This window comes from Chiloscyllium plagiosum, unplaced genomic scaffold (assembly GCF_037043375.1).
Source record: "Chiloscyllium plagiosum isolate Xiang-an unplaced genomic scaffold, Cpla_swu_hap1 HiC_scaffold_37, whole genome shotgun sequence".
Classification (NCBI taxonomy): Eukaryota; Metazoa; Chordata; class Chondrichthyes; order Orectolobiformes; family Hemiscylliidae; genus Chiloscyllium; species Chiloscyllium plagiosum.
Genome location: NW_028270175.1, coordinates 41,412,199 through 41,438,574, shown reverse-complemented (window position 1 = coordinate 41,438,574; position 26,376 = coordinate 41,412,199). Strand labels below are relative to the sequence as shown.

At 41.2% G+C, this 26,376-nt stretch overlaps 1 protein-coding gene and 1 non-coding gene across 3 annotated transcripts in view; one reads left to right on the top strand and one right to left on the bottom strand.

The window, feature by feature from the left end:
* The first annotated feature begins 497 nt into the window (after window positions 1–497).
* The window catches only part of tmem269 (transmembrane protein 269), a 98,161-nt gene continuing 72,282 nt past the window's right edge, over window positions 498–26,376 (top strand). The window contains exons 1-2 of one of the 2 annotated variants that reach the window (XM_043675516.2): window positions 498–686; window positions 23,684–23,739. In XM_043675516.2, coding sequence (XP_043531451.1) covers window positions 23,715–23,739 — 25 coding nt within the window. In that variant the 5' untranslated portion in view covers window positions 498–686; window positions 23,684–23,714. Of the gene's footprint in view, window positions 687–23,680; window positions 23,740–26,376 lie in introns of both variants that reach the window. The other variant, XM_043675515.2, reaches the window with a different exon arrangement.
* On the bottom strand, window positions 17,343–17,446 carry LOC122540493 (U6 spliceosomal RNA). The gene has a single exon (XR_006309325.2). It is a non-coding gene; the product is annotated as a U6 spliceosomal RNA (small nuclear RNA).

Below are 26,376 nucleotides of genomic sequence, written 5' to 3'. Positions count from 1 at the left end.
GACAAGGCAATTCTTCATTTGGCTTATTTATTTGGACCTAAGGCGTGGGAGATCATTTGGCCCATCAAATCCATACGAACCCAAAGCAGAAGGTTTCAATTTGTCCCCACCTCACCCCACCACAAACTATCCCTGTGGCCCTACAACTTTATTTCCCTCAAGTGCCCACAGTTTGTCTTTGAAATGACTCATGGCTTCTGCTTCCTACACCCTCATGAGTTGAAAGTCTCTCCCTCCCCCCCCAAATGCTTTGCCAATCAGGCTCTGATGGCTTTCCTCTCTCCCTTTGGGGTCCAGCCCTTCAACAAGTAAAACACATTGCATTGTCAGAGAAAAAAAAAATCAAAACTACAAAGAAGAAGAAAAACAGGACGCGTCCAATGCCCTACCTGCCAAGCAACCCCCCGTCGTGGCGCCGGCGCACACCTGCTGCGCGTGCCTCGCCGCGCGGTGCCAGGCAGCCCCGCCCCCTCCTGCAGTCGAAACCGCTAGAAACCGGTGCGCGCGGCTCCTGCTCTGGCTGCCCAACGGTTTTTATTGCGCCGCTGCCGGAGCCACATCCAGTGCGGCGGGTGGAGGGCGCAGGGACTCGGGTGCGTCGCTGTGGAGCTCGTTTTTCAGATAACGGCGCCATCTGTGCATCCCTATCCCTCACCCCATCCCTAACTCGTCCTGTCATTCCTGAGGTAAGTTATTCAGCTCACGCGTTGGTTCTTGCGAGCGTTCCATTGTGTGCTGATTTTTCTTCTTTTGGAACAGTAATATTGGTGCTCTGCCGCTAAGATTAAACGGGTGTCATCCGTGCAAATTACTGAATCCAGGCAAGCTAATTTGGAAGAAACTAGTTTGAGGGTCAGATCCTAAGGAGATCGTCGCCGGTCGCCCTCGGGCTTTTTTGTTTTGCTGGAGGTTTCCTCGGTCCCCTCTGATGCGTTTGGAGCGGATCGTCTCCATCTCACCCCAGCAGGGTTTTTGTTTGTTTGGGAGGGTGGTAGAAGGTGTAGTAGCAATTCATCCGTCCGCCTCCCTCCCAGGCTACGCTCCCGTCTGAATAACCTTTTTAGTATGTAGGCATTTTTTTTTTGGCACTCGTTGGCAAATCTTTGCAATTCGGTAATCGATGCAGGGGATTACCCTTTGCATCCACCTGTAACTCTCACTAATTCTTATTGCAGAACTGGTTTGGCCCCTGATGGTCTGATTGAAGCCAAGAGGGGAGAACTAGTCAAGGACCTAATGTGGGAAGTCCTATTCTTCAGAGTTGCCTCTTCCCTTCTTCCTCTTCTGTATTAAATGTTAATGCATGTTTTTAAACCATCACATGGCTTGTGGAACAATCACAGCTCACACCCAAAGTTCAACAATTTGAGTCTATTTCTCAGTATGTGCATATGGTGAAGATACCATACTTATGGTATGTATAAGATACTGTACGTATGGTGTAGCCCCCTCTCCCCAGATTTATCTCTCCACTAAAATAATTTAGTACCACTCTTGTCGGAAAAGGAAAGTGTTACCATGTCATAAAGATGTTTTTTCTGCATTTTTGGTTGTGAACTGAAAAAGGAAAATGATTTTGTTTAAACTAAGGGATAAGGAAGGGATTGCTGTCCTTTTTAACGAAGCAAGCTGCCAGCAATTATTATAAGTGTTCTGTTATCTGCTCAACCAGTGGGAGTGGTCTAGTTGCTGAGGAACCAGAATTAGGTAGTGTGTACCAGATGAAATTCGGCAGGCAACAAATGAGTAATTGGTCTGTGAAGTGACCAGTTCTGGATGATAAATATTTGCCTGCCAACATTCATGTGATTATCTATTTGTCAAAGGGATCATCTCCGTACATCCTGTGGAGGGGGAATATTAAACAGTTATTTTTTCCTCCACCCATAACACCAATATTTTCTTGTCTGTCTGCATTGGGGGAGGTGTTTGGTGATACAGTTTATAAGAATAGAGTTTTAACTAGTAAAGGATCATCCAGTAAGGCTTTGTTGGTGGAGCTGAGAAATAAGAAGGGAATGGTGACGTTATTGGGGTTGTACTGTAGGTTTTGAAATAGTCAATGGGAATTAAAGGAGCAAATATGCCAGGAGACTGGGGAGACTTGCAGGAGCAATAGGGTTGTCATTGCTGGGGATTTTAATTTTCCTAACATAGACTGGGACTGCCAGAGTGTTAAAGGCTTCGATTGGGTGGAATTTGAGTGCATTCAGGAAAGTTTCCTCAAGCACTATGTAGAGGGTGCCACTCACGGAGGGGCAAAACCCAACCTACTTTTGGGAAATAGGGCAGGACAGATGACTGAGATGACGGTGGGGGAGGACTTTGGGACTAGTGACCATAGTTCTACCAATTTTAGAATAGTTATGGCGAGAGACAAAACTGGTCCACAGGTTCAAGTTCTAAATTGGAGCAAGGTGAATTTTGATAGAATTAGATATGAGCTTGCAGGGGTTGATTGGAGTAGTTTGTTTGCAGGCAAACGGACCCCTGGCAAGTGGGAGGCCTTTACAAGTTAAATAGCTAGAAATCATGGTCGATATGTTCCTGTGAGGATGAAGGGTAAGGTTGGCAGGAATGGGTAAGGTTGGCAGGAATGGGTAAGGTTGGCAGGAATAGGGAACCCTGGATGACAAGAGATATTGAGGCCCAAAATCGTGGATAATTGCAAACCCATTCACTTAAATGGAAACATAAGTTCCCGGTAGCTCCTGGTTCTGGAATATTCCCTTTTACGTGTTCAGGCTGCGGTAATCCGCACATAACTGAAACCGTGGTAACCGGACCTGCAGGTGGGGGTTGGGAGACGCCCTGTATATGAAAGGGGAAAAAGAATAACCAAACAGAATAGGACCACTGAAGGACCAAAGTGGATACGTACGTGTGGAACACAGGAGATGGGTGAGGTCCTCAATGAATATTTCTCTTCTTTACTGTGAGAAAGACATGAGACCTGGGAACTTAGGGAAGTTAGTGGTGATATCTTAGGCACAGCTCATATCATGTAAGAGGAGGTGTTGCACATATTAGAATGTATGAGGGTGGATAAATCTCCTGGTCCTGACCAGATATATCCAAGAATCCAGCAAGAAGCTAGAGAAGAAATTGCAGGAGTGCTGGCTGATTTGCACATCGTTAACCATGGATGAGGTCCTGGAACACTGGAGAGCAGTGAATGTTGTTCTTTTAATCAAGAAAGGGTGCAAAAAAAAAACCTTGAAACTATTGATCAGTAAACTTAACATCTGTAAGTTATTGGAGAAGATTCTTAGGGATCCAATATACATGCGCACAGAAAGACAGGGTTTGATTGGGATTAGTCAGCTTGACTTTGTGCGTGGGAGATCATGCCTCACATTTGTTAGACTTCTTTGAAGTGGCCTGGAAGGTTGATGAGGGCAGGGCGGTAGAAGTAGTCTATATGGATTTCATTAAGGCTTTTGATAAGGTTCTATGTGGTAGATTTCTCTGGAAGGCTAGATTGCAGGGAATCCATGGAGAGCTGGCAAATTGGAGACACAATTTGCTTGATGGTAGGGAGCAGAGGTAATAGTGGAAAGATGCTTGTCGGACTGGAGGCCTGTGACTAGTGGTATGTCTCTGGGGTCAGTCCTGGGCCCATTGCTATTTATTAACTAAATCAGTGATTTGGACAAGAATATATTAGGCATGATTGTTGGCGGCACTAAAGTAGGTGGCATCGTGGACAGTGAGAAGGTTATCAGAAATTGCAGCAGGACCTTCATCAGCTGGAGAATGGGCCAAGAAATGGCAGGAGTTTCATGGTGGAGAAAGTGAGGACTGCAGATGCTGAAGATCAGAGTCGAAACGTGTGGTGCTGGAAAAGCCAGCCAGGCAGCATCCAAGGAGCAGGAGAGTTGATGTTTTAAGTATGAGTTCTTCATCAGGAATTTCATAGCAAATTGTAGGGCCTTAAGAAGTGTAATTGAACAGAGGAACCTTGAACTTCAGGTGCACAGTTCTCTTAAAGTGGAGTCACAGGTAGACAAAGCAGTGAAGAAGGCTTTTGGCACACTGGCCTTTATCAGTCAGGGTATTGAATATAGAAGATATGAAGTTATGTTGCAGTTGTACATGATGTTAGTGAGGCCACGTTTGGAATACTGTGCTTAGTTTTGGTCACCTTGCTATAAGAAGGATGTTATCAAATTGGAAAGAGTGCAGAAGAAATTTAGAAGGCTGTTGCCAGGACTCAATGGTCTGAATTCTAGGGAGAGACCAGCTAGGACATTAGAGCATAGGAGACAGAACAGGAATCTTGTAGAACTGTATAAGATCATGAGGCATGGATAGGATGAATGCACTTAGTCTTTTTCCCAGGGTTGGGAAATAAAGGACATGAGGGCATCAGTTTAAGGTGAGAATGGAAAGGATAAAAGTGACAACTTTTTTACACAGATGATGGTGTGCATATGCAATGAGCTGCCAAGTAGTTGAGGCATGTGCATTAACAACATTTAAAAGGCATTTGGAAAATACATGGATAGGAAAAGTTTAGAAGGAAATGGGCCAAGTGCAGGGAAATGGGGTTAGCATGAATGGACATTTTGGTTGGCATGGACCAGTTTGGGCCAAAGAGCATGGAGAGAGGCCCTATGAGGTAAATGTTACATTTCATAATTTATCTGCAGCTCAAATCATTTGTTTTAATAAATAGTAAGCCTTGTTAAGTACAGCAACCTGATCCATACTTCCTATCAACCTGGGTCTAAAAAGAGATGGGGACATTGTGGAATTTTGGATACATTTATAAAATATCTAACTTTTTGTGACAACTCCAGGAATAGCAGAGCTTGCTTTCCAGCTGTTACCCCAGTGAGGTGTAGCAACACTGTATAAAAGGTTATTGTTCTGAAGCAGTTAAATGTTCCTGTAACGTTTGCTCCACCTATTCTACTGATGTTATACACATTCTGCGGGTGGAGACAAAATGTTCAACTCCAGCCTTTGGAAGGAGCTGATGTGTCTATACCTGCACCCTAAGGTACTGACCACGTGTACTTATTGCTATCATGCAATAAACCTGGTTATCCAAAAACAATGCTACTTCGGTAGCAACTGTCTGGTGGTGTATTCTGTATCTCTTTTTTTTAAATTTTTCTCTAGTGATTTTAAGTAGGATTGGCAGCAGTGGATTACATTAAACCACTTCTGCCCACTATTGTGTAGTGATAGGGATGGCACATACTACAAAGTATCATGAATGGTCTTAAAGACACCTTGTTCATCATTTGACTGTTTCAAGCCATATTAATGCTCAAATAGAATTCTGATTTCGAAGGAGATTAGTAACATTAACTGAAGGACTTTGATTAAATTATCCTTAGTCGCCTTCTCGCTGGGATTGAGAAACTTTTATTTCAAAGTACACTTAGCTCACAAATTAAATAACTTTTAAGTGATAGAGGCTGTTAGCCCATCCTGTCTGGCTGAAATGAATTTATGAATCCCACTGGATTTTACCTACTCCCTATTCTCTTGTTCTACCCTAGGATTCAAATACTTATCCCATTTTCCCTTTAAACTATTCAATGGTACCTGCCTCAAGCTATGTTCCACTTATGCCATGTTACAGTTTAGCCTGTGTAAGGAACTTCTCTTCTGAGTTTTCTTCATTAGTTCTAAATGTTCTCTTAATACTGTCTTCCCAACTAGACAAACTATTCTATTGACTATCACATTTCAATAATTTTTTAAAAACCTAGTACTTTCTTGTTTTTTAAGTTCATCAGTTCACACAGGTTTGCAAATTATAGGTATTTTCTGATCAACCTTCTCGGGTGTTGCTACACTTCCCTGAAACAGATGGAACTTTAACCCAGGTCTCTTCCTATTTTAATCCCTGACAGCTGAGTCCCATTGCTTAAGTCTCCTCATCAGCTACAAATTCTTGTAATGTTCCATATTTTTGGGGCCCTCTTGTGGAACAATGGTATGTCCCTACCCTTGAAATGGGACACCTGGGTTTAACTCCCACCTGCACCAGAAATATGTAATAACATCTCTGAACAGTTTTATCATAACATATCCAGGCCATCTTGGTGCAGTGGTAGAGTGCTTTCCTGTGAGCTGGGAGGCCCAGATTCAAGTCTCAAATGTTCTAGGGGTGTGTAATAACATCTAAGCAAGTTGCTTAGAAAATATCTCAAATGTATAGTCATTTTCTATCCCTTGGCACTATTTGTTACTCAGGCTATTCAACCTCTTTGATGTCCAGCTGTTCAATATGATTATGGCTGAGCTGATTGCTTCCTATTTCCACTTAACTCTGTTAACCACTCAAACTCTTGCTAATCAAAAATCTGATTATCAAAGACTCTGCTTCCACTGCCATTAAGGATGGTAATTCTAAAGATTCATGACCCCAAAGAGTGGGGAAACCTCTCTTATTTGCCTTTAGATAGGTGATTCCCTTATTGCATGTTATGTCTCAGTTGTCTGCTAGTCTCAAAATGAATCTTCAGGTATCCTACTGCACCTGGCCAATCCCTAGTACTTTTTAAAGGCAAGGTCTGAATACTTTTTCTTTTTAATGTTGTTTTACAGCTGCTAGCATGGTGCCCCTTGATCAAGGTTGTAGGCCTTCAGCTTTTTGTCTCACTGGCAAGATGTCATAGTAAATTCCAAGGTTAAGAACATTAACAGTAAGCTTTTTCACATTGATATTTGGTATCTAGGCATTTGTCACTTTTGTCTTTAACTTTTCAATTGTGGATGCATGTGACAGGTAGGCAGTTATTCCACCTTGATGCACATATTGCAGCTGAGAAAACAGAAATAATCTCTGATTATTATCTTTTATGTTTGATGTAAATTCCCATGTTGGCTGCTTGGATTTTACTTGTGACCTGAGATCCTTCGTTCACAAATGAACCCTGTTGCTTAATGTATACTGTTGATTTCTAACACAAGCAAACAGTATATGGCTTATTAACTGTGACAAAGACCAAGCATTTTAATTGCAAAGATCGATAAGTAGTAATCAGCTTTAAAAGATGCTATTCTTGATTTTAGAAGTTGTTTTTAATAATGCCATGAAACAATGCATACCAAGCAATAATCCATTCATGAACATTGGTTTGGGATTCCAGCAATGATGCTTTTTGACAGACCTCATAGTAGCTTCTGTTTGTATTTTGGATTTGTATGCCCAGAACAAGTGAGAGTAACTATCCAATGCATCAAGGTAGTAAATCTTTCTTCTTCACAAGATGAAGATGCCTCTGAGCATGATGGCAAAGAGCCCTGTAAAACTAAGGTCAGAAAATTCTCCTCTGACTGGAGTCCTACCTGACACAAATGAATATGATTCAGTGACCCATTATTGCAGTCTGAAGCCATTGCAGTCCATGTTCTTTTCTGTAAAATCTTTTTTCAGCTGTTCCTCCATGCTGTTCTACTGTGCTCAAGCTGGAATGGGGCTGCTCACTGAATTTAGTATTCCAATTTCATCATTTGTCTATTAACTGATGAAATATCCATAACGGTCTACAAAAGAATTTAAATGTCATGCATATGGCTTCTAGAATTTGGTATCAACTAAAATAATTTAGTTTTTAACTAATGCAAAAATATTCCAAGGCAATAAAAAGAAGCCTGCAGGAAATGATTTCTCAGCTTAACAGCATAGGAATGGTGACCAAATGCTTGGCAGAAAAAAGATAGATAGTAAGACAAGTTTGAAGGAGGAAAATGCAAGTGGTGAAGTTTGGCTGGCTGAAAGCACAGCTGTAATGATCTGGTCAAAGGTGAAGACTTGTATAAGAATCATAGAAATGAAAAATAGAAGAAGGATGTTGCAGATTTTAAATTGGTTACTAGAAACAGGAGTAAAGAAGACAAGGCCTGGTGGTATAGTGGTTGGGTGGGAGCAGAAGATGCCCTTGATTTGGGGCTGTGGATGGAGGCTGACACCCTTCTTGGGGAGGAATGAATATTTCTGCTGTTCCTGAGAAAGATACTTTGCTGTGGTGTAGCAACTTGCACCCATTTGTCATTGCCAAATTTCCTGAATGTCAATGCCCTATCTTCTAAAATGTGGTCAGAGTATAATTATAAACTGTATTTGTGCAACTTCTATTTTAATGAGTGTTCTAGTGTCTGTCATCACACTACAACATCTATGCTGAAAAATAACTGATTTCCAAATGTTCATTGTTTTGTCCCAAAAATCTAATTAAAGTCAAGTGTTTGGTTAAGCACCTTCCTGTGAGTTGTTTCATGCTCTCAACACAAGTAAGACTGACAGGCAAGGCCAGCATTTATTAGCAATCACTAATTGCCCTTGAAATGAACAACTTGTTGGGCCAGTTAAAAATCAACTATATTACTGTGGGTCTGAAGTTGTATGCAGTGCAAACTGCAGAAGGACAGCAGATTTTCTCCTCAAAAAAAAATTGATGAATTAGATGGGATTTTATAACAATCCAGTGGTTTCATCTTATTCCAGAATCATTAATTACACTTCAAATTTCTTCATTTATCCTGGTGGGATTTGAAGTTCTATCTCTGGATTAATATTAACATTACCACTGTGTTGCCATCTTCTGTGTAGATTTTATAACATAAATTTTAAGGCTCTAAAGGAATGGGAACAGAAGTTACCTTCTGATGCTGTATAATCAAGGAGCAGCTTCCGCGCAGTTGATCATCCAGCCAATACCAAGTGATCTTGTCAAAGACCATTTTGCCCAATGGAACTGAGCCAGTCTTCTGAAAGGATTACCGCTGAATCTTCCTGTTCTTTGTGTATTTACCCTAACATTTTTCTTTTAATATTTGTCAAATAGCTTTTGTTCGACTACCTCCACTCTTCCAGATTGTAACACATTTTAAGGAGATGTGGTTGAGCAAGGACATGATAAATTTGTAGAATCATGGAGGGGTATCTGATGTTTTACTTAATTTCTGATGGGTTTATCTGCAGATTAAGTTATTTTAATGTTTGGTTGTTTTGATAGGTTAAAGATGACTGGGAATTGGTTACAAAGTAATGTAGTTAGTAAACGATCAAGGCCTGAGTTAATGCTTGATGAAGGCAGTTCTGACTGTCATTGACTTAAATATCATTAAAAACAGAATGTCCTGTACTCAAGCATGCTTATTAACTTGAAATCATCATAAAGTCTTTTGATGGTTACTACTTTAACTTCTTTAACAGTCAAAAACAATTATATCGACCTTTTTGCTTTCAATGGTGCAGTATTCAGGCAGTGAGGTAAGTAGCTTAAAAACACACTTATCTAGCAATAAATTTGTGGTATTTACCCCAAAGAGTTATTCCCATTGCTCTTTTTCATGTCATGATGTGAAGGTGTCAGTGTTGGACTAAGGTGGGCAAGGTCAGAAGTCATACGACACCAGGTTATAGTCCAACAGGGGTTGATTTGAAATCACAAGCTTTTGGAGCACTGCCCCTTCAACAATTGAAGTGAGGAGAGACACACAAGCATAGAATTTATAATCCTGGAGATCAAAAAACCATACAAGTGGTGTGAGTGAAATGTCAACAGACGGAATAATAAGTCTCTGCGGGTGATGAATGTCAGACGGTGTGAGTAAAGTGTCAACAGTGGGATCACAAGTTACGGGATGACCTATGATCAGATTAATTGAGGCAGAGAGATGATTACAAAGCACTAAAACTAAGATGGTACTGGAGACAAACCCAATGACTGAAATAACATGATGGGCTTAAGAGTCATATGCTGAGGATCTAACCAAAATAAAAAGTAATCCAAAACTGTACAAATTAAGATCGATCATAAGTTATCAAGGTGATGGTGTCAAACCAGGATACTAAGGATTATAAAGATTCAGAACAGTATGGGGGGGTCGCATGGAGCATGACACAAACCCAAGATCATGGGTACAGAGCTTGCCTATCAGTTGCTGCTCTTCGATTCTGTATTGTTATGTATCTCAAGGACGCTTACCCAAGATCAATGGCTGAATGTCCTTGACTGCTGCAGTGTTCCCCAACTGGGAGGGAACATTCCTGAATGGCGATTGCTGGATGGTATCCATTCATCCATTGTTGTAGTATCGACACAGTCAAGAAAATAGATGTTGAAAAATGGTTAGTGACAGAAGTTGTTGGAAAAGCTCAGCAGGTCTGGCATCATCTGTGAAGAGAAATCTAAATCAATGGGTACGCTGACCCTTCCTCAGAACTGTTGGCACCTATGAAAGGGTTTGGTGAAGTGGTAAGGAGTAAACAATTCGTGAGGATAGGACTCAAAGAGAGAAGAACAGTTGGATGGGCAAAGGAGTGGACAATGACCTGACTAGGAGGGTGAATAGCTGTTAATAGAGACTTAGTGGTTAACAATAAGTAGTGTGTAATGACAGACTGTGATAACAACAAAGCCTGGTGTCTGTGGTATGTGGCTAGGAAATGGGAGCGTTCAGACCCTAAAATTATTGAACTCGATATTGAGTCTGGAGGGCTGTAGGGTCCCAAAGCAGAAAATTGGGTGGTGTTCTTCCAGCTTGCACTGAGCTTCATTGGGATGCTGCAGCAAGCCTGAGACAGAAACAGGGTAGGCCAGGGAACATGGTGATATGTAAATGTGGCAGGCAGCTGGAAGCTCAGGAACCTTTTCACAGGCAGAACGTAGATGTTCTGCAAAGCACTCACCCAGTCTATGCTTCATTTCCCCAAATTTGCCAAATCCACTACTGATGCATTAGATTTTGGCAAACAATTTTACTACTTCGATAGTTTTAAGCTTCATAAAACAAGTGCCAATAGATCTAAGTGGCTCCAAAGTTTAAACAAAAGAAAATAAAATGAGGTAGATCTAGAAATTAATAATGCGGAGGTGATCTTGATCATTTGAAGTATATCTACTATGAAGGAAGACTTTTGGTCCTTTTTAGGTAATCTCCAATGAGTTAAACAAGCTTTCTCTCTTGTGGTCATAAAAGAAATCATAACTATTATAAATGTGAAATGGTTCATGACTTCAGAACATCCCAATGCTCTTTATAGCCAGTAAATTATTGTTGTAACACAGGACATGCATATGACTTTTTTTGTATGTTAGGATCTCTCAAACGGCAATTGAATGATGGCAGTTGGTGGTTAATAGTTTAAATCTTTTTGTACAAATATAATTTTGATTGGAATTGGAGTAAGTTAACACTAAGCTGAAATCTGCAGTTTGAATTTTTAAGTTCCCAGTCTGTTTTTTTTTGCATGGTGACCACTGGAAGAAATATTGGATGTTAATTTTTTTAAAAAACAACAGCTACAACTGCATCAGATAGACCTTTTTGTATTATGAGTATATAAAACGAGCCAACTTTATGCTCGAGTGTGACTTGGAGTTACAGGTCATTCTGCTCTCACGCGCATTTCGTCAATACAAATTGACTGTAATGCGATTGACGAATGGGGATGCTCTTTCTCAAGCCCAAACTTTTTAAAGTGTGTTGGCTATAACACGATTGTATCGCCAACATTTTAAGTGCTATTTTTATTGTGCAAATTTTATATAATGCAGGGTCATAAGATTGCAACCATTGTGTTATAGAAAAACTATCTGTAGGTGATTAACCGGCTTATAGGTAGAAGGGAAAGAGGTGTTCCTTTTGCTTTTCTAACTAGTTTAGGATTTTTGCTCCATTCTACAGGAAAAGAGTCTAGTTATTTGGTGAGTATCTGTTAAGTGATTTAAGGATTACTCATAATGGTATAGCAACTGGTGATAATGTCAGTAAAATGTTTACTTTAGCCACATAGCATTTTCTTAAATAACTGAAGCATTAATTAGAACAAATTAGAGATGGCAGGACAGATGTGTCAGAATTGCAGATTGTTGGAACTCCTGGGTTTTAATTTGGTCTAGGACAAAGAGTCTGCAGTTAATTGTTGAAGTTCAAGCAGCTTTGGCTCCGAATTTGAGCTGGAAGTTGTACTACAGATACTAATGCACTAAGTGAATGAAAAGTTACAAGGTTCTTTGCACTAGGAAGCAGTTGCACTTAGGGTATTTTGATTCGGTTAGTGTTCAGGGACGGGAGAGTGTGACTGCATGTGAAGTAAGAGAAACCAAAGGGCAAAAACGTTAGCCTTTGCAATCATCCTCCAATACTGAGGCCTTCAAATTTCCCTACCATCCTTAGCATCTTCCTTTCTGGCCTGAGGAGGAATTCTCAGCTATCTTTCTGGCTATCCTTTTCCTCACCAAAACAAAATCAGAAATTACTGGAAAAGTGCAGCAGGTCTGGGCAGCATCTGTGGCAAAAAAGCAGGGTTAATGTTTTTGGTCCAGTGACCCTTCAGATTGGAACCTGAAACGTTAACTCTGCTTTCTCTCCACAGGTGCTGCCAGAATTACTGCGTGTTTCCAGCTAGTTTTTGTTTCTGATTTCTTTTTTTTAACCTCCCTTTCCTTCCGCAGTCTATTCACCTTGCTTTCACTCTCCCATCTTTCATCCTTTTCTAGTTTATGGGACTGACCAAAAAATACTTTTCATTTTATGGTTCAGCTCATAATTATCAGCCATCTCTGCTGCCTGCCTAGCTGCAACCCTTTGGTCTTCTGTATGAGTTCGAGTTACAAAGTGATTAATTTTTAATTTATGCTTAAACTTCTATAAGAAGTTCATTGGTTTTTACTTCTGCGTATCAAATGCCTCACTATTTGGTGTCAAGGCATTTCTCCTTATCTCAATCCAAAATGTCAAATTCCAAATCTTTAAATTGTGCTCCCACCAAACTTTCAGTGATTTTTGCAGATTTGGAGATATTACATTTAGTACCCTCGTCTAAATCATTAATATATGTTGTGACTAGTTGGGGTCCAATCGCTGATCCCACTAGTCACTGCCTGCCTTTCAGAAAAAGACCTGTTTATTTCTATTTTGCTTCCTATCTGCCAATGGGTTCTCCATCCATGTATAGTATGTGCAGTCCTATGTGCTTTAATTTTACATTCTAATCTTTATTTGGGACCATTATCAAAGCCTTCTGAAAGCCCAAGTAAACTACATCCATTGGCTCCCTTCTGTTACTTACATCCAAAATTTTCAGTAGATTTGTCAAGCACAATTTCTCTTTCTTAAATCCATATTAACTGTCCGATCCTGTCACTATTATCCAGTACTTTGCAGTTTAGTCTTTTATAATGGACTCTCATTTTCTACTGATAACAGGCTAGCCAGTCTACAATTTCCTGTTTTCCCACTATTTTTTTTAAGATAGTGGGATTGCATTAGCTACCCTCTAATCCATAGAAGCTGATCCAGCATCAACAGAATCTTTGAAAGATAACCACCAAAGCATCCACTGTTTCTTGGCCACTTCCTTAAGCACCCTGGGATGTAGTTGATCAGACTTGGGGATTTGTGTCCTAGCATTAATTGCCCCAACATAATTTTCCTACTAATACTGATTTCTTTCCATCCCTCCCTATCACTCGACCCTATCCCTATCGCTATCCCATTGTTTGTTTGTATCGTAGTTTCGTTCTATCTTCGCAGAGGATGTATTTAATTGGTCTGTCGTCTTTGTCCCCCATTGTAACTTCCTTTTTATTGATTTATTTTGACATTAGCCTTCACCACTAAACTTTTCCTGTCCGCATATGTAAAGAAGGTTTTACAATCAGTTGTTATGTTCCCTCAAGCTTCCCCTTGTATTCTCTTTTCCCCCCGATCAATCGCTTTGGCCTCATTTGTTAAAACCTAAACTTTGACCATACCTTAGGTCTTTCTGCTGCTTTGTATGTCCCTCCCTTGGATCTAGTGCTATTTCTAGATTATCTTGTTAGTCATGGTAGTGGCACCCTTCCTGTTTTTTCATGCCAGACAAGAATGAACAATTAACATGCAGTGTTCTCCAACTTTCATAGCCAACTTATGCTTCAGACCATTGTAGTTTCCTTTTTTTAATTCATTCACTACATCACTCCCCATCTGATGTAGAATTCTTTCATATTATGGTCACTGTTTCCCCAAGAGGCCTTGCACAACTTGATTACCAAATATCCTGTCCTCATTGCACAACGCCCAGTCTAGGATAGCCTACCTGTTCTCTAATTGGTTCCTGAATATATTGATGCAGCAAACCATCGTGCGCACACTCCAGGAATTCCTCGTCTTATGGAATTATTACTGATTTGATTTGCCCAATCTATATGCAGATTGAAGCTGCCCATAATTACAGTATATCTTTATTGCTAGTGTGTCTAAATTTCTAATTAATGCCACCTTCAACATTGCTGCTACATTTTGAGGTATACATATATACAACCCCCATTTTTGCTTTTTACCCTTTGGTGTTTCTGTGCTGTACCCACATAGATTCCATTTTGCCAGAGTGAACATCCTTCCTTACCACTGCATGAAGGTCCTCTTCGACCAGCAATGCTACCCCATCCCCTTCTTTTTTCCTTTTTGTCTCCTTAAAAACTGAATACAGGTGGATATTTGGTTCCTGTCCCTGGTCACCCTTCAGCCACCTCTCTCGACTCTCAAACTTGTCAGACCTATTTGTATATATTTGTGAACTAATTCATTGTTATTGCAAACACCCCACACAAGGCCTTAAGACTTGACTGTTTAACGTTCTTAGTCCCATTCACATTATTTTGCCATGTGGACTTGTTTGGACTTCCCATTCTATCTGTTGTTTTCTTTTCCCTTGTCTTCTACCTCCCATTTACCTGCCATTTTAGTTTATATCCTCCCCAACTACACTATTCCCTTAGGACACCAGTTCCAGTTTTGGCCAAGTGCAATCACCCAACTTGCCCAGAATCGATTCCGACATCCCAGAAATCTGCAACCGCTCTCACACACATTTCTCCTCTCCCATGCAGCAGAGCAAACCATGGTACAGTGAATTTGGTTCTTGCTACTTTCCTCAGAAGCCATTCTTCCCTGCAGTATCCAAAGCTAAAATTATTTTGCATTACCAGTTCAATTGCATTATATAACTGCCAGGTCATATTTTAGCTTTGAATACTGTTTGGAGCAATGGCTTCTGAGGAAAATAAGAACTCAAATTTGCTGCACCATGGTTTGCTCTGCTGCCTGGGAGAGAAGTGTGTAGGAACGTTAGAAGATTCAATCATCGGGGAGCAGGCAGACATTCCTGTGGCCTGGCATGATGCTTGCTGGTACTAGGATCAAGGAGGTATCATGGGCAGCATGGTGGCTCAGTGGTTAGCACTGCTGCTTCACAGCCCCAGGGACCCAGGTTCGATTCCAGCCTCGGGTGACTATTTGCATGGGTTAACACGTTACAACCAAAACAGCAGGAACCACTCAAAAATATTCCTACTTACATTCACTTCTCCTGTCTCATTCTCTTTGAGGACAAGGCTTAGCATTTTGTCATCAGGGAGAAAGTGAGGGCTGGAGATCAGAGCTGGAAATGTGTTGCTGGAAAAGCGCAGCAGGTCAGGCAGCATCCAAGGAGCAGGAGAATCGACGTTTCGGGCATGAGCCCTTCTTCAGGAATGTCCTGAAGAAGGGCTCATGCCCGAAACGTCGATTCTCCTGCTCCTTGGATGCTGCCTGACCTGCGCTTTTCCAGCAACAATTTTCAGCATTTTTGTCATCCGGTCCAGCCAACAGTTGCAGGTATAAGGGGTGCCCGTCATCGGAAATCTTAAGAGTGTAAACTGTGAAAGAAATAACAAGTCTGAATTTTGGGACATTGAACTCTATTTTAATGTCTCCAAGGTTAGGCATTCCTCTGGTTTCCTCCCACAATCCAAAGATGTGCAGGTTGTGAATTGGCCGTGCTAAATTTCCCATAGTGTTAGGTGCAGTAGTCGGAGGAAAATGGGTCTGCGTGGGTACTCTTCGGAGGGATGGTGTGGACTTATTGGGCCAAAGGGCCTGCCTCCACACTGTAGGGAATCTAATCTAAAGTATCTGCAGGACATTCTGAAATGGGAGGGTGAACATCCAGTGGTCACAGTACACCTTAGTACCAACGACAGAGGTAAAAAGGGATGCGGTTCTAAAGGCAGAATATCTGGATTAAAGCGTAGGTCCTCAAAGGTAGTGATCTAAAAATTGACTAATACATGCTTCTGATGGACAGAGGAGAAATAGTAGAATAGATCAGATGAATATGTGGCTGCAGAGATGATGGGTGGAGGGGGCAACAGTCTCCGATTTCTGGGATACTGGGACTGATTCTGGGAGAGGTGTTTCTTTGTTTCTAAACTTTTACCTGTTTATCTACAGAACTAATTTGTCTGTACCTAGAATAGCCTTTTTTTTAACTGTTGTAATCTCATGGAACCTCCTCCATCATGTGTAAACCTCATGCTGTCTCTTTTAACCCACCTCGTATAAAAAGTGCTCAGTTTTTGTTCAGCATTTAATTTGTTCTGCCACTTTTTTAAAAAAAAAAGCCTCCACCCCCCCCCCCCCCCCCCCCCCCCCCTCGGGCATTTTAAGCACCTACCTCCTTGGGTTTTGAGTTGGTGGTGCACTTTATAGATCAGAAGTTAACCACCAGGATACACAAACACCAGCTAGCCACAAAAAGACACGACCCTCTCTCCCTCGTGGCCCTATACACGGATGAAAAAAAAACACTATTTCGACTGGGACAACACACCTATCCTGGGATATGCCAGAGAATTCCTAGAGGCCTGGCACTCCAACCACAATGCCATAAGCAAACACATAGATCTAGATACCATCTATCAACCCCTCAGAAAATGAACAGGAAATGGCATCACCACAAACCCCAGCCAAGACAAACCCATAAATAGAAAGCAGGAGACTACCGCTTCGCTTCACTTGGAGGTTGCAACTGATGATGTTACGCAGCCAGGTAATGAAACGTCTGGATATCAAACCTACAGCTTAGCGAGCAAACCTACATCCTAAACTCAACCTGAGCTACAAACCTTGCAAAAAAAAAATCAGAACTATCTTTTTCTAAAGATTTTTTTAAACTCCCGCTTCTTAATTCAGTAATCTTTTAGTCTCCTGAAATTCTGGTACAGCCTCCTCAGCCCCATTTTCTTTTCCAATGCCACTGGTTTTTTTTATTTAATTTGCAAATTCATTCACCTTTAAATTTCAATTGCCTTTTCTAGCTCAAGTTGGATTCTTGAAAACTTAGATAACTTACCATTTGGTATACCTCGTCCTTTGCAAGAGATGCAATCACAAATGCTGGGCTCAAGCTTTGATCATATATGCATTTTCTTTTTTTTTATTTAATCTATTTTTCTAACCAACCTGTTCAAAGATGCTATTGCACATTTTTGGAGAAGGTGGGACTTGAACCTGGGCCTCCTGGCACGGGATTAGAGATGCTATCACTGGGCCACATGGGTCCCAAAAACACGGAACATTACGTGAATTTGTGTGTCATCCTTGCGTGGGGCCGTGCTAATCTTGTATCATTCCAGTTTTAGTATATATGCTTCTACAATTCTAGCTTTTGCAGGAACCTTCATTTTTAAAACCTCTACCAATTCTGTTAGCTTTGCCTTTTTAAATCTTGTAAACCAGTCAAAGATATTTCTTTCCACTGCAGGAAAACTTTAGTTACTTCTCATGCTGTTTTGTTTTATATTATGAGAAACCTGTTAGCTGTCCTCTTTTTTTGTTTAACCTTGGAGATAGTGAGGACTGCAGATGTGGAAAGTCAGAGTTGGTAAAATGTGGAGCTGGAGAAAGCACAGCAGGTTAAGTAGCAACAGAAGGGCAGGAGAGTTTATGTTTTGGGCAGGACCCTTCAGGATTTTTTTTAACCAGTTGATATTACTCCAAATCCAATCTTAGATTGACTATGTCCAAGGTGTATTATGATCATTACGGAAGAAGTTGCTGATAATGGGGCCCCAGCATTCCTCCAGTCATTATTCATATTTATATGTTTAATGACCAAAATTGGCAGATGTTGCTATACCTATTACTAACCAAAACGAAAAATGATCACCAGGCATCTTAAATGGATGAGTTTGGAGTTCATTAATTATAAACTCATTAATTAAAATCATATATTATATAATATATTTTATATAAATATAATATATAATCTTAGTTCTGTACACACAGATACACACTTAACACAAAAATCAAAGTCTCTGCGTTTGTTTATAAAAACAAATGAATGAAATGACTTCTCATGCCCACTGAAATTTCTGTTAACAAAGCCAAATGGCTGACAGTTGTAGATTTGATGCTAGGTGAACAGTTCTGATTGCAGTCAACTTGGTTTTGAATCTTTGGGAAATAGTCTTGGTTCACCTCTTTAGGATTTACAAGTTAGACAGAAATGCTGGTACTGGAAACTCTCAGGCTTTCAAGAATTTCAACTAAGCAAAGAATTTTATTAGAGCTGTAACTACGGAGAGATTTGTTTTATTGATCCTGGGTCTGTAAAACAGAAATCTAAGTCCAAAAAATATTAGAGTCCCAGTCATAGACTTATATAACGTGAAAATAGACCCTTCAATCCAACCAGTCCATGCTGACCAACTAAACTAGTCCCACCTGTCTGTGCCTAGCCCATATCCCTCCAAACGTTTCTTATTCATGTACTTATTCAAATGTTGTAACTCTACCCAAATCCACCACTTCTTCCTCAGGAAGTTCAAACCACACTGTTTTGGAGAAACAAATTGCCCCTCATGTGTTTTCTAAATCTTTCTTCTCTCGCCATTAAAATATGCCCCCTTGCCTTGAAATCCCCCGCCTTCGGGAAACAGCACCTGGTTTTATACATGTCCCATGAAGTCACCTCCTCCACCACCTACACTCCAATGTAAAAGTCTCAGCCTATCCAGCCTCTCCTTATAAGTCAAACCTTCCATCCCTGGCAACATCCTGGTAAATCTCTTTTGCACCCTGTCCATCTTAGTAATAACAGGGTGACCACAATTGGACACAGGTTTTCCAGAAGATGTCTCACCAACATTTTGTACAAACTCAATATAATGTCTTAACTCCTGTACGCAAAGGACTGAGCAATGAAGGCAAGCATGTTAACCACCACCTTATTGACCATATCTATATGTGATGCAAACTTCAAAGAATTATGAATCTGAACCCTTAGGTCTGTCTGTTCTACGATGTGGAGATACTGGAGTTGGACTGGGGTGGACCAAGTCAAAAATCAAACAGCAACAGATTTTAGTCAAACAGATTTATTTGAAATTGCAAGCTTTGAGCTCAGCTCCTTCCTCCGACATTGTATCATAGAGAGGTATAAGGCCGTGTCTTATACCCCTTTATGATACCATGCCTGAAGAAGGAGCTGAGCTCCGAAAGCTTTCAATTTCAAATAAACTGGTGTGTTTGATAATCTGGTGTTGTTTGTTTGATTTTTGACCTTCTCTGTTTTACAACACTATCTAAAGCCATACTTTTTAATTCTATAAGTACTGCCCTTGCTTTTTGGGAGAATAAACCATATCCCTCATTCATCCAATTTAAGAGGTTAATTGTCTTTTTGTTTGAGAGAGGTTGTAAGACAGTGGTGACAAGATGTCTCTAAGCAAGCAAACAATTTGTGAGACCTTGGGTTTTTTAAAGTCGGAACAATGGAAGCCGTCAGGGTGTGGCCAGCTCTCTCAGACCAGGCTTTCTATTTTTATTTTATTTTAGTTTTTAGGTTTAGTTTTAAGTAGAAGCCATTAGAATCTGAGTTGGGAGCTGCAGTGAATGTCGCTTAGCTGTTACTTTCTCTGAATTTTCTCGATGTTTTCTCTTCCTGGATTGGAGAACTGCATGTGAGAATCTGTCTGAATTTGCCTTTTTGCCAAGGGGTGTGTTTATGGGATATTGCTTTATTGGAGAAGTTAATTAGTTATAGGTACTATATCTATTATTTGGTTAAGTTTACCAATAAGTTATTCTAAATTTTCCTCTTTATTGTTAAAATACAAACAAGAGTGTTTAAATAATTTTGTGTTTTGCTTAACAAGTTTTGAGTTGCATTTCAGCTAGAACACAGCACTTCACAGCTACCTTTTCAAAATAAGAAAATGTTAAGTTCTAGGGGTTACTTTCTTAAAATACATTTGAGGGCAGTCTGGTCCATTTCAAAGAGATCTTGGATAATCGGATTTGTTATTTTAGATGATGTGATGGCCTCTGAACCACAATGTGGCAGTAATTCCTCAAATTGGAGGGGGGGAGGCGGGATTGGGAAACCAGCCTCAAAGCAAGTATCTCTTGATGATTAGATTAGATTCCCTACAGTGTGGAAACAGGCCCTTCGGCCCAGCCAGTCCACACTGACCCTCTGAAAAGTGACCCACCCAGACCCATTTCCCTCTGACTAGTGCACCTAAGATTATGGGCAATTTAGCATGGCTAATCCACCTGACCTGCACATCTTTGGATTGTGGGAGGAAACTGAAGCACCCGCAGGAAAGCCCCACACACTGGGAGAATGTGCAAACTCCACACTCAGTCGCCCAAGGCTAAAATCAAACCTGGGACTCTAGTGCTGTGAGGCAGCAGTGCTAATCACTGAGTCACCATGCCACCCTTATTACCTTAACTGTTTGGAAATTGGAACAGGAAAAATCAGATTGGAGATGAATACTTGTCTCAAAGACTAGTGTGGGAGAAGTGGGTTTGGTTTATGGTGTACTGACACCAAAACTGGTAAAGGTTTTATGTACCACGGGGTGGCCTCCACCTCCGCAGTGTTCTCGTGAGCGTTATAAATAGGGAAATTGAGAGGTTTTCTAAATTTTAGGGCAAAAGAGAACATTTTCAAAGATCTGTTAAGTTCAAGAGTGCAGACAACGTAAGGCAGAAACGTATTAATAACAGATATTATGAACATCATAGAAAGGAAGAGGATATCGAGGAGAAAGTGAGGTCTGCAGATGCTGGAGATCAAAGTTGAAACTTTATTGCTGGAACAGCACAGCAGATCAGGCAGCATCCAGGGAACAGGAGATTCGACGTTTCGGGCACAGGCCCTTCTTCAGGAATGAGCAGAGAGTGTTCAGCAGGAGAAGATAAAAGGTAGGGAGGAGGGACTTGGAGGAGGGGCGTTGGAAATGTGATAGGTGGAAAGAGGTCAAGGTGAGGGTGATAGGTCGGAGTAGGATGGAAGCGGAGAGGTCAAGAAGAAGACTGCAGGTCAGGAAGGCGGTGCCGGGCTGGAGGGATCCGGCTGAGACAAGGTGGGGGGAGGGGGGATGAAGAAACTGGTGAAGTCCAAGTTCATCCCCTGCGGTTGGAGGGTTCCCAGTCGGAAGATAAGACGCTCCTCCTCCGGCTCCCACAGCTACCTGGACTACACCTCCTCTCATCCTGCCCCCGGTAAAAACGCCATCCCATTCTCCCAATTCCTTCGTCTCCGCCGCATCTGCTCCCAGGAGGACCAGTTCAAAATACGTACAACACAGATGCCCTCCTTCTTCAAGGACCGCAATTTCCCCCCCGACGTGGTCGACGGTGCCCTCCACCGCATCTCCTCCACTTCCCGCTCCTCCGCCCTTGAGCCCCGCCCCTCCAACCGCCACCAGGACAGAACCCCACTGGTCCTCACCTACCACCCCACCAATCTCCATGTACAGCGCATCATCCGCCGTCACTTCCGCCACCTCCAAACAGACCCCAGCACCAAGGATATATTTCCCTCCCCTCCCCTATCAGCTTTCCGTAGAGACCACTCCCTCCGCGACTCCCTTGTCAGATCCACACCCCCCACCGACCCAACCTCCACTCCCGGCACTTTCCCTTGCAACCGCAGGAGGTGCAACACTTGCGCCCACACCTCCCCCCTCACTTCTCTCCAAGGCCCCAAAGGAAACTTCCATATCCGCCACAGATTCACCTGCACCTCCACCCACATCATCTACTGCATCCGCTGCAGCCGGTGTGGCCTCCTCTATATTGGGGAGACAGGCCGCCTACTTGCGGAGCGATTCAGAGAGCACCTCTGGGCCACCCGGACGAACCAACCCAACCAACCTGTAGCACAGCATTTCAACTCCCCCTCCCACTCCACCGAGGATATGCAGGTCATTGGACTCATCCACCGCCAAACCACAACAACCCGACGGTCGGAGGAGGAGCGTCTTATCTTCCGACTGGGAACCCTCCAACCGCAGGGGATGAACTTGGACTTCACCAGTTTCTTCATCCCCCCCCTCCCCCCACCTTGTCTCAGCCGGATCCCTCCAGCCCGGCACCGCCTTCCTGACCTGCAGTCGTCTTCTTGACCTCTCCGCCTCCATCCTACTCCGACCTATCACCCTCACCTTGACCTCTTTCCACCTATCACATTTCCAACGCCCCTCCTCCAAGTCCCTCCTCCCTACCTTTTATCTTCTCCTGCTGAACACTCTCTGCTCATTCCTGAAGAAGGGCCTGTGCCCGAAACGTCGAATCTCCTGTTCCCTGGATGCTGCCTGACCTGCTGTGCTGTTCCAGCAATAAAGTTTCAAGGAAGAGGATATCACCTATTAAGACTACTAAGATTACAAAAAGAATAAAATGATAATACTATGGACTACATCTGAATGCACATAGTTCATTTGTTTTGTTTCAAATGCTGAGGGCAAATAGGAATTAATAGTTAAGACCTGAGAACCATGGTTGCAGGATGATATGGATTGGTACCTGAATATTAAAGGGTATAGGACCTATTCATAAAGGATAAGAAAAAGTAGAGGTGTTACTGTTTGCTAATGATGGAGTTAGCACAATAGAGAGAGAGAGGACTTGAGTTCTGAAAAAGCAGGATGAAAAAATGGTTTGGAAAGAGAATTAAAGCAAGCATCATTTATTGGAATGGTGTACAGGCCACAAAAATAATTGCACAGTCGGGTTGAAGGTAAAGGAAGAAGTAATGGGAGCTTGTCAGAATGGTTCGATGTTAATGAGAAATTTTAATTAACATATCGGTAAACAAAGGTAGCCTATATGGGATGTTCAAGGAGTTTTTTAAAACAATTTCTTAACGGCAAGTTCTGGAGCCAACCAAAGCACTGGGATAAGTTCAAGGTAGTCTGATAGAATCAATAGAAAATTATGTTTGAACAATCAGTTGGAATTCTTTGAATGTGTGATTAAAGAGGGACTGATAGATGTAGTGTACTTAGATTTCTAGAAATCTATCTGATAAAGGGCTATATCAGAAGTTATTGTGAAAATAAAAGCTCATTGTGCAATCCATGCACCTTGTTATTTCAGCATGCTTTGAAAAAGTGTTCATGTTTTTCTCTATCTCCATTTGCTTTCACACATCACTTGCAGCTGCTTTGGATCAGTGAAGTTCAATGCGTTTGATTGGAGTTACAGAACAGAGCATAGAATCATACAACACAAGAATGGAGCCTTTGACCCATGGAGTTGTGCCTAACATGATGCTAAATTAACTAATCCCTTCTGACTGCCCTTGGTCCTTATCCCTCCATTCCTTGCACATTCCTAAAAATGTAAAATAAGTGCTAAGTCTAAAGGTATTAATTATTTGGACACCATTTTGCCACAACAGGTACACTTTACATACCTGAAAGTAACCTTACTGAATTGAACAAACGCTCCAATCTGAACCACAAGTATATAATGTTCAATTTTCAGATTTTTAAAAAATATTTCATCCTTGCTTGTCCAATTTTTTTTTTCCAAATGTGGATTGAAATGTTGTTAGTTGGTTAATTCCTAATGTGACTGTCTATTTGTTTTATCTATCTTTCAGCAGAAGATTAATCTCTTTCACAAGTTAAGACAAGATGTTTATACTAAGACCCCCTTCCAGTAAGTACATATCGCCAGTCACTTAAGTTTCTGCTGCAGCCTATGAGTTTTCATTCCTGAGTTTCAGCCATTTTTATTTTAGCTTTTCTGACATCTAAAACCTATGTATAAATAGAGTTTAAAATAATATATCTTGCTTTCTGATATTAGAACATACAAGTGTAAGTAATTATTAATTGCTGCAAAACAAAATACTACCAGCAACTATTTCTAATGAATTCTAGCTAAGTCAGTGTTTGGTGTTTAGTTTCCAGAAGAGCTTGAAGTGATGGTACCTGGAGATGAGGAGTGAGAACAGGACTAAATTCAAATTGACATTTGGTGTATTTTGTGCAGTTCTAGTTATCATAATACAGAAAGGATGTGGAGACTTTAGACAGGTTGAAAAAGAGATTTGCCACATTGATATGTATTAGCTATATGGAGAGATTGGACAAATTTGTTTGGATTGTTTTCACTAGATTAAAGACAGGATTCTTGGCAGTGTGGAGGAACAAAGGGATCTTGGTGTTCAAGTGCTTGATTCCTCAAAGTTGCCACCCAAGTGGGTAGGGTTGTTAAGAAAGCATATGGTGTTTTGGCTTTCATTTAACAGGGGGATCGAGTTTAAGAGCTGCGAGGTTTTCCTGCAGTTCTACAAGACTCTGGTGAGACCATACTTGGAATATTGTGTCCAGTTCTGGTCACCCTATTATAGGAAAGATACAGAGGCTTTGGAGGGTGCAAACAAGGTTTACCAGGATGCTGCCTGGACTGGAGGGCTTGTCTTCCGAAGAGAGGTTGACTAAGCTCAGACATTTCTCTCTGGAGAGAAGGAAGAAGAGAGGTGACCTGATCGAGGTATACAAGGTAATGATAGGTGTGGATAGAGTCAATAGCCAGAGACTTTTCCCCAGGGCAGGATTGACTGAAACGAGGGGTCATAGTTTTAAGATATTGGGAGGAAGGTATAGCAGAGACATCAGAGGTAGGTTTTTTTACGCAGACAGTTGTGAATGCAATGCCAATGGTGGTGGTGGAAGCAGAGTCATTAGGGACATTTAAGTGACTGCTGGACATGCACATGGACAGCAGTGAATTGAGGGATGCGTAGGTTAGGTTATTTTATTTTAGATTAGGAATAATCCTCTAGAGAAAATGGTGGGCCGAAGGGCCTGTTCTGTGCTGTACCTTTCTATGTTCTATGTCAGAGGTTGATAGAAGTATAGAAAATTGAGGCATGGATAGGGTAAATAGTCTTGAGTTATTTTTCAAAGGTGGAAATGTCAAATGCTAAAGGGGAATTGCTTAAGGTAAAAGAGAGAATATCTAAAGGAGATGTGAGGAGCAAGATTTTTACTTGGCACAGAGGATGTTCGATGCCTGGAATGTGCTGCCAAGGTAAGTGGTAGAAGCAGATACAATAGCAATGCTTAAGAGGCGTCTAGGCAGACACATAAGCAGGCAGGGATTGAGGGATATGGACCATGTGCAGGCTGCCACAATTGGCTTATAATGGCTTCATGGCTGCCACAGACATAGGTCAAAGGGCCTTTCCTGTGCTGTACTGTTCTATATTCTGAATATAGCCATAGTTTGACTGAACATCACCTGGATAGAATTTTTGCTCTTAACAATTAAGTTTTTATGGAGTAAAATGGTATTTTATTTTAGTTACTTCACTGCAGAAGCACCAGAAATTGTCCCCTTATAGTTTAAAATTATATGTAGCGCACTGTTGTCTTTGTTGAGTAGGAATCTGAGAAGCTAGCCAGAGTCTACGGAACATAAGCCAAGAAGCTTCCACTTGGGGGAGCCGCTAAGTGATTGCATGCTTCAGAAGAATCCTGGGCTTCAAACAGTGTTTGCCTTGCAAGTTTTTTCTGTCGTGAAATACAGATGGAGATGGCCCATTAAGGTAGAACAGCTATCTTTTTGGGCCAAAAGTGAGGGATTCTTTTTAAATAGGGATCTGATGAACTGGATCCCATTGGTGGAAGTTTTGTTAATAACTAACAATGGGAAACTTTGCTTCTTAACTGCGATTTTGCTTTTGCTTAAGATGAGAAGCAGGACCCCTACTTGAAACTTGGATTTGTTGGAATATTGAAATATGTTTGAATATGCTGACTATATAATGACATGATCTAATAGAATATAGTTTTATCAGGTTGTAAAACCACATGATAAGCTGACAAATTGTTCTCTTGTGATTCTTGCTTGGTATAAGAGAAATGTAACAAAGTGAAGCTCAATAGTAGTGTGATCCTTGCATTTGAATAATGGCTTTTTCATTTGAAATGAAATGTAACATATTTTAAAACTCTGGAAAAAAAAGTAATCTTTAAAATGACGTGAGTGGCTATACTAATATTGATTCTCTCCCCACAGCTCTCCACTCCCCAAATTGTCTTCATGTTCAAACCAAGCAGAAGTGAATGATAACAAAAATGATACTATGTAAAAGTTACATAGATTTTATATTCTTGTATTTGCTTAATATTGCTAGGATTTTATTGCAGAATCTATTTTCATAAAGCTCCATTTTTAAATAAATGTGTTCTTGTGTTGGCATTAATTGGTTTGTATATTCAGCAAAAGTCAGCAGTGCCAGTTTCCTAGTCTCAGTAAAAAGAATAAACGTGTAACAAGTGTGAC